General features: G+C 41.6%; 1 protein-coding gene across 3 annotated transcripts in view; it reads left to right on the top strand.

Annotated features, from left to right (window-relative positions):
* RMND1 (required for meiotic nuclear division 1 homolog) overlaps positions 1 to 7,505 on the top strand; it is a 53,662-nt gene that overhangs the window by 12,213 nt on the left and 33,944 nt on the right. For all 3 annotated transcript variants that reach the window (XM_017887617.1, XM_017887616.1, XM_017887618.1), the window contains one exon: positions 6,714 to 6,822. In XM_017887617.1, coding sequence (XP_017743106.1) covers positions 6,714 to 6,822 — 109 coding nt within the window. The remainder of the gene's footprint in view (positions 1 to 6,713; positions 6,823 to 7,505) is intronic.

Below are 7,505 nucleotides of genomic sequence, written 5' to 3'. Positions count from 1 at the left end.
ATATTTCTTTCTTTTTTTTTGAGACGGAGTCTTGCTCTGTCCTCCAGGCTGGAGTGCAGTGGCGCGATCTCGACTCACTACAAGCTCCGCCTCCCTGGTTCACGCCATTCTCCTGCCTCAGCCTCCTGAGTAGCTGGGACTACAGGCGCCCGCCACCACGCCCGGCTAATTTTTTTTTTTTATTTTAGTAGAGATGGTTTCACCGTGTTCGCCAGGATGGTCTCGATCTCCTGACCTCGTGATCCGCCTGCCTCGGCCTCCCAAAGTGCTGGGATTACAGGCGTGAGCCACTGCGCCCGGCCAAAGCCTGACTTTCATCTGCCACAAATTGAGGGCCACTCCATTTTCATACGGCCATCATAGTGGTAAACCCTTTATACCACTTTATACCATCAAAGTAGTAAACCCTTTATATCCTTTATACCATCAAAGTGGTAAACCCTTTATACCACTCTTGACTGAGACAAGGGAAAGCCTCTGTTTTGTGTCAAAAGCATGTGGAATTTGTTTTGTTCCCATAGTTGCACTGAGCTCATCTTTTCAGCTCTGCAGAACAACATGCATCTGGAGTTGGCTGAATGGTTTTAGTCACCCTCTCTGTTAGAATTAAATCTTTACCTGGTCTCATTTTCAGAGATCATAATCTGAGATACTCAACCCACATCCCTTTGGCTTACAATTCCTAAAAGCAATAGTGGATCCTGTGGCTTATGCCTATAATTCCAGTGTTTTGGGAGGCTGATGCAGGAAGACCACTTGAGGCCAGGAGGTCAAGACCAGCCTGGCAATGTAGCAAGACTTCCATTTCTAAAAGACTTAAAAAAAAATTAGCCGGGCTTGGTGGTGCGCACCTGTAGTCCTAGCTACTCGAGGCTGAGGTGGGAGGTTCGCTTGAGCCTGGGGGTTCCAGGCTACAGTGAGTCATGACTGCACCTCACTCCATCCAACCTAGGCGACAGAGGGAGACCCACTGAACAGTCACCTCATTAAAACAAAAGATGTTCCCATCATTCGTGAAATTCCAAGGACTTTAGAAGCTCTGTGTTAGTAACTAAAGACCCACTAAACAAATGAGAAAACAATAATAGCAGCGCTTCTTATTAATGTCCAGTCTTTGAAGAGAACACCAGAGGATGGGAATGGCAGGTCTGAGTGGCGTGGAGCCTGATACCAGGGAGAATGTTTTCAGGCTGATAGCACAGTGTGTTACGGAATCACTAGTGGATTGTTAACCATGTTTTTTGAAAAATGAAATAGAAAATAACAGAATACATTGCTCATGATAAAGGTAAATACTGGTTTGTGAAGCTATTGTGGCAATTATTGGTGTGTGAGCATAGATGTGTATATGTACTATGTATAATGATTTCTTATAGATTGTAGTCGAAAAACTTAAAACATAAAGCATAATACTGGTAACATAAAATGTATCTGTGTTTTTATAGCTTTCATCTCCAATGAGTACATTGCAGGAGAAAAGGCATTTTTCCTTAGTATGATCTATCTACTCACAGTACTTCTGATATCAAATATATGGGAGCCTTTTCCTCCTCCTCCCAGCCAGTTCTCCCATTCTCCAGACACTAACAAGGTGTCCTGCAATTCAGTTCAATTCCAGCACTAGCCAGAGTTAGTGCAGACCCCAGTTAATTAAGCTCGGCCCCACAAGACTGCCCTCCCGGTTGACACCTGTGCTTCTGACCAACCAGCTATGACCACCACCCCCTCTTCAGGTTTGATGATTTGCCAGAATGACCCACAGAACTCAGGGAATCACTTTATTTATGTTTACTGGTTTTTTATAGAGTATACAAAATAACAGCCAGATGTAGAGGTGCACAGGGTGAAGTTTAGAAGGGCCTGGAACTCAGGAGCTTCTATTCCTTGTGGAATTGGGCTGTGCCACCTTCCCGGCACATGGATGCATTGATCAACGCAGGAGTTCTCCAGACCCCATTCATTGTTCGGGTGTTTTTATGGAGGTTTCATTGTGTAAACCGTGATTGATGATTAACTCAATCTCCAGCCCCTCTCCATTCACTAGAGGTTAAGGGTGGGGTTGAAAGTTCTAAGCTTCTAATCAAAGTTTGGTCTTTCTGGTAACCACGCCCTATCCTGAAGCTCTCCAGAACACTGGGAGTCACCTCATTAAAACAAAAGACGTTCCCATCACTCATGAAATTCCAAGGAATTTAGAATCTCTGTATGAGCAAATACTACAACCAAAAATGCCTCTGTCACTTAGAAAATTACAGGGGTTTTAGGAGTCTGTACTGGGAACCAAGGACAAAGACCAAATCACTATAGAAGCAGCATTGCTGTAATACACCAATTTTCTTCAGTAATACAGAGTAAATGAAAGTACAATTTTTTAAAAAATGTTCTGATCAGAGCATGTGATGCTTCTAAAACAAGAATCATATGTAGATTTCTAGCCCCATCTGCTGGAACGTGTCTTCTGTGACCAGAAAAACAAAACATACTAAAATACTGTGGTTTTGGGTTTTGTCTTTTGGGTTTTAAAACATTTTGAAATAGAGAAGCCCTAAATCTTATAAGTATTATAGGCTGGTTTGACACATTTATTTAAGAGCAAGTTGTAGATCCCCATCCTGAAATCCAAAATATGCTTTACATGTATATGTAGCTAATGCTTAATAAGGATTCACTATAAAATCCAGAGAAAGATGTATAAAATGAAAGCTGCTCAGAAAACAATAACATCTTTAATAAAGAAGAAAAAAAGCAGACAAGACATTCTATGGTTCTTTCCTTTTACCAAATAGGCGAAAATAAAAAAAAAAAAACCAAAATAAAACCAAAACAAAATGTCTTAAAACGTCAGATTCATCTATTAATAGAAGAAGCACACAACTAAGACTCAAGAGCTAAGAAGTTTAAGGAGAATACAGAAAGTAGTGTGGCAAACCATATAAGCTGAGTGACATGGGATGGATAGAACTTTCAGCCAAGCTAAATGGGAGATCCCGAGAGAAGGAAAGGGGACGGCTGACAGTCTGGAAAACCTACGACAAAGATGCTTAGGATGGCTAAGTGAAAACAGATTGTGTTTAAAGATTTATTCATAATCTATTTGGAGCTTAGAATATATTTTCTCATAAAAATAGTGATTGACTTGCCTTGTCCCGTCCTTGAGAGTTGAAAATAGTACACGTTCTCAATTTGCTGTTAGTGTCTGAATATTCACATAATTTGGGATACCAGATTGCCCAAAACTTGGTTCTGAATATATTGTGCCCTTTATTTTTATCTCCAAGTGGCAGTTTTTAAAACTAGCCTTTTACCTTGATTCAAAATAATAGTGCCTGGCTGGGCATGGTGGCTCACGCCTGTAATCCCAGCACTTTGGGAGGCCGGGGTGGGCAGATCACCAGAGGTGAGGAGTTTGAGACCAGCCTGGCCAACATGGCGTAACCCCATCTCTACTAAAAATACAAAATTAGCCAGGTGTGGTGGTGCATGCCTGCAATCCCAGCTACTTGGGAGGCTGAGGTGGGGTAATCGCTTGAATCCAGGAGGTGGAGGTTGCAGTGAGCTAAGATTGCACCACTGGCACTCCCGCCTGGGCGACAGAGGAAGACTCTGTCTCAAAAAATAATAAATAATAATAAAAAAAAAAATAGAGTAAAATAGTAGTGCCTGCCACCACCATCAAACAGACCTTGTACTCTAATGCCAAGCTGTATATGGGATGCTTGCTGGCACATCTTCACTGGCACTATAAAATATGGCCAAGAAGATAGACTCTGAGCGTAAGAAGTCTGTGTTGGTTAGGAGTAACTTTGTCCTGGCTCTCTGGTGTAAAGCTCTCAAATGTGACTATGTAAATCCGGGTGGGATAATGGACTCGGCTCTGTCTGCAACATGCCATTTTGCAGAGAAGCACTCTAATGCATAAGCTTTTTATGCTGTAAAATACAGTAGCTGAAATTAAATGCCACCCTTTCAAAGGTGAATTAATGGAGAGCCTGGTGAAAGTCAAAGCGTTTTGATGTATAAAACTTGATAAATGGAAGTATTCCATCAATAGGCAAAGTATAACAACCTATCTACATAGTATGTAATTTCTGCACAGGTCTCTGTTTAGTAAATACATCACTGTATATCAATCTGGAATCTTGCTCCAATAAAGGAACATAAAGTTTTGTTTTTGTTTTTGTTTGAGACGGAATCTTGCTGTGTCACCCAGGCTGGAGTGCAGTGGTGCAATTTTGGCTCACTGCAACCTCTGCCTCCTGGATTCAAGGGATTCTCCTGCCTCAGCCTCCTGAGTAGCTGGGATTACAAGTGCCAGCCACCACACCCGGCTGGATTTTTGTATTTTTAGTAGAGCCAGGGTTTCACCATGTTGACCAGGCTGGTCTCGAACTCCTGACCTCAAGTGATCCACCCGCCTCAGCCTGCCAAAGTTCTGGGATTACAGACGTGAGTCATTGCGCCTGGCCAAGAATATTTTTTGGGGAAAAAAAAAAAAAAAGTAGTACACATTCTTAGAGCAGATGGGCTTGGCCAATAACACATGATGGAGAAGGAGACATGAGACAACAGGGAGAGGCAGGGACGGTGTGGGCTGGAGACCCTGGGGCCCCCTGCTGTATCCTAGTCCATTACTTCCAGATCTTCCACTCGGTCAGAAGATGATGGAAATCTGGATTTTGTGTGAAATCTCTCAGTTTATTGTTGACAAGTCAATTCGAATTTTAGAAACGTGATGTAGGTCAGCTCTTGAGTTCGATGGTTCTCCAAGCTGCCAGTTTACAACTCTGATTCTAGCAAAAGAGACAGCCTCTACCATTTTCAGTACAGCTACATGAAGATCCTTCAGTGGACTACCTTATGACCTTCTTACTTCCTTTTTCTGCCTCTTGCTCTTCCCACTTCAGCCCAAACTAAGCACATGAGCTCTAGCCATCACAGAAGTAATTCTGACATCCAACCTAACATACTGTGATTTCACCTAGCAAGCTTGAGTGAATTTGTCAGGTCTTGCAGACTGTGGAGCCTGCCCCATGTCTCGCCTGATGCCCCTTGCTAGGATTCCTTTCTTTCAGCTAGCTTCAGCTCTACAGACATAGCACATCAGCTCTTTTTAACTCCATGGAGCCTTAAAAAGAACTAGTGCTCACAGGTCTAAACCTTAAGCATATGCCTGTTCCCTATACTCTGGTAACTCCTGATACATTTTTATTTGTATATCCCCGTGTTGCTACTTTCATATGTGACTATGGGAATTAGCTAATTTGGAAGGAATTAGCAGTTTTCTGCTCATAATGAGGGTACTACATCCATTTATCCCGACATTCCCCAGTAATTTCACCTTGTCTGACTTTTATTTTTTTCTAATTGAATTTGTCTCATTTTGCTTATGAGTAGATACTTTATTGATTTTGGATTTTTCAGTTTGCATGGATCCTCAGGTTCTCTGTTATTCTTTTACCTTTAAACCACACATAAAAGCTGTGGAACAGATTGAGGAAGAGCAAATGGGGTCAGGTCATTTCATGAGAAAGAGCCAGGAGTTGCGGGATGTAGGTGGGAGGAAGGAATGAATTAATATATACTTCTCTAGAATTTCATACTAGGAATATACAGAACGGAAAAGAATTGGGGAGCTGAGATGAGTAAGTCCTAAGAATAAATGTTGATTTAGTGACTCATAAACTTCTTTTGGCCAACTAGAATCTAACAACCGTTGAACACTTGTGTTAGCCGCAGTGCTGAGCAGTTTATGCTTATTAGCTTACTTAAACTTTACAACAACCCCATAAAGTAAGCATTATTGTTATTCTGATATTCTTTTAAAATTGTAACCAACTTCTGTGCCTAAAATGTTAAGTCTTATGCCAGTAGCTTTCAAACTTTATTGACCACATCTCATAGAAATATATTTAACATTTTACATACATAGCGACCTAGAGTAGATACATACATATAAGTGACAGAAAACTTCATAAAATAACATTTCCTATGAATAATGTGCTGTAATATTTTTCTATTTAGTTTTATTAAAAAGCTGTTTGGGGCCAACCAAACTGATATCAGAACTCACTAATGTGTTGTGACCTACAATTTGAAAAAACACAGCATTGAGCCATAGTTCTTACCATCTTTCCTCATATGTACACAGGCAAGATGAGGCATGAACCAAAGTACTAACCAAACCAAGACATGTGCTCAGATGTACAGACCTTTTTGTTTAATGTTAACTAGTGTAAAAATACTGTAATTCCTTTGGCGATTTAAAGGAATCTGCTGTACAAGAGTAGTTACAAATTAGGAAATGACCTCAAATACCAACGTTGCTTTGAAAAAGAGTCATGGAAACTCAGGGTTGGAGAGACTTAACTATCATTCCATCCAGTCACCCATGTGATGCCTTAATCATCTCTATTTTGTATTCAATCTGTGCTTGAGACACTACCAGTTGAGAGTGGCTTGCCTTTCAGAATAACCCATTCCAACTTTTTGCCTGGTGGGAGGGAGCAAGTTCTTTTGAAGATTGAACTGAAATTTGTCTCCCAGTAACTTGGTTCTCTTCATCTTCATCCCATCCCTTGTATCGCCCTTGGAGATGTTTGAAGAAAACTCTGGAGTTCTAGCTTTGCAGAATGGAGTCCCATAGGGTGCTCAGCAGCCATCACAGATGCTTCAGCCTCTTGGTAACCCATGTTGTGCTCATCTCCCTGGAACAGGACCTAATGCACTGCACAGCATTTGCAACGGCAGATGAGTATCATCTGGGAAATCTCTCTCAAGATCTGGCCTCCCACGGATATGTTGAAGTAACAAACTTGCCTAGAGGTACTTCTTGAACCTGGGGCCAAGTATATTAAAATGTATTGGATAATTTTCCTATGATACTATCTTAAGTATGTATTTGTTTGCAATTCATTTTCTTTTGAAAGGATTGTATCATAAAAGTGGGTGTTGAATTTCTTTATACAGATGACAAAGTTAAGAAATGAAAATGTACAGAGAACTTCTCATTAAAATCAGTATGATTTATTAAGCATTATTTATAGGATCATTATTACTTGAGGTGCTCAGAGGTCATACTACTTCATTTCTAGCACATTAAGAAGTTATTTTAGGCCGGGCGCGGTGGCTCAAGCCTGTAATCCCAGCCAGCACTTTGGGAGGCCGAGACGGGCGCATCACGAGGTCAGGAGATCAAGACCATCCTGGCTAACATGGTGAAACCCCGTCTCTACTAAAAATACAAAAAACTAGCCGGGCGACCTGGCGGGCACCTGTAGTCCCAGCTACTCGGGAGGCTGAGGCAGGAGAATGGCGTGAACCCGGGAGGCGGAGCTTGCAGTGAGCTGAGATCCGGCCACTGCACTCCAGCCTGGGCAGCAGAGCGAGACTCCGTCTCAAAAATAAAATAAAATAAAATAAAATAAAAATAAAAATGAGCCAGGCGTGGTGGCGGGCACCTGTAATCTGAGCTACTCGGGAACTGAAGCAGGAGGATTGCTTGAACC

The sequence above is a fragment of the Rhinopithecus bieti genome, unplaced genomic scaffold (assembly GCF_001698545.2).
Source record: "Rhinopithecus bieti isolate Rb0 unplaced genomic scaffold, ASM169854v2 scaffold_16097, whole genome shotgun sequence".
In the NCBI taxonomy this organism is placed as follows: Eukaryota; Metazoa; Chordata; class Mammalia; order Primates; family Cercopithecidae; genus Rhinopithecus; species Rhinopithecus bieti.
Note: the sequence above shows the minus strand (reverse complement) of the source record. Positions and strands in the feature narration are given on the sequence as shown.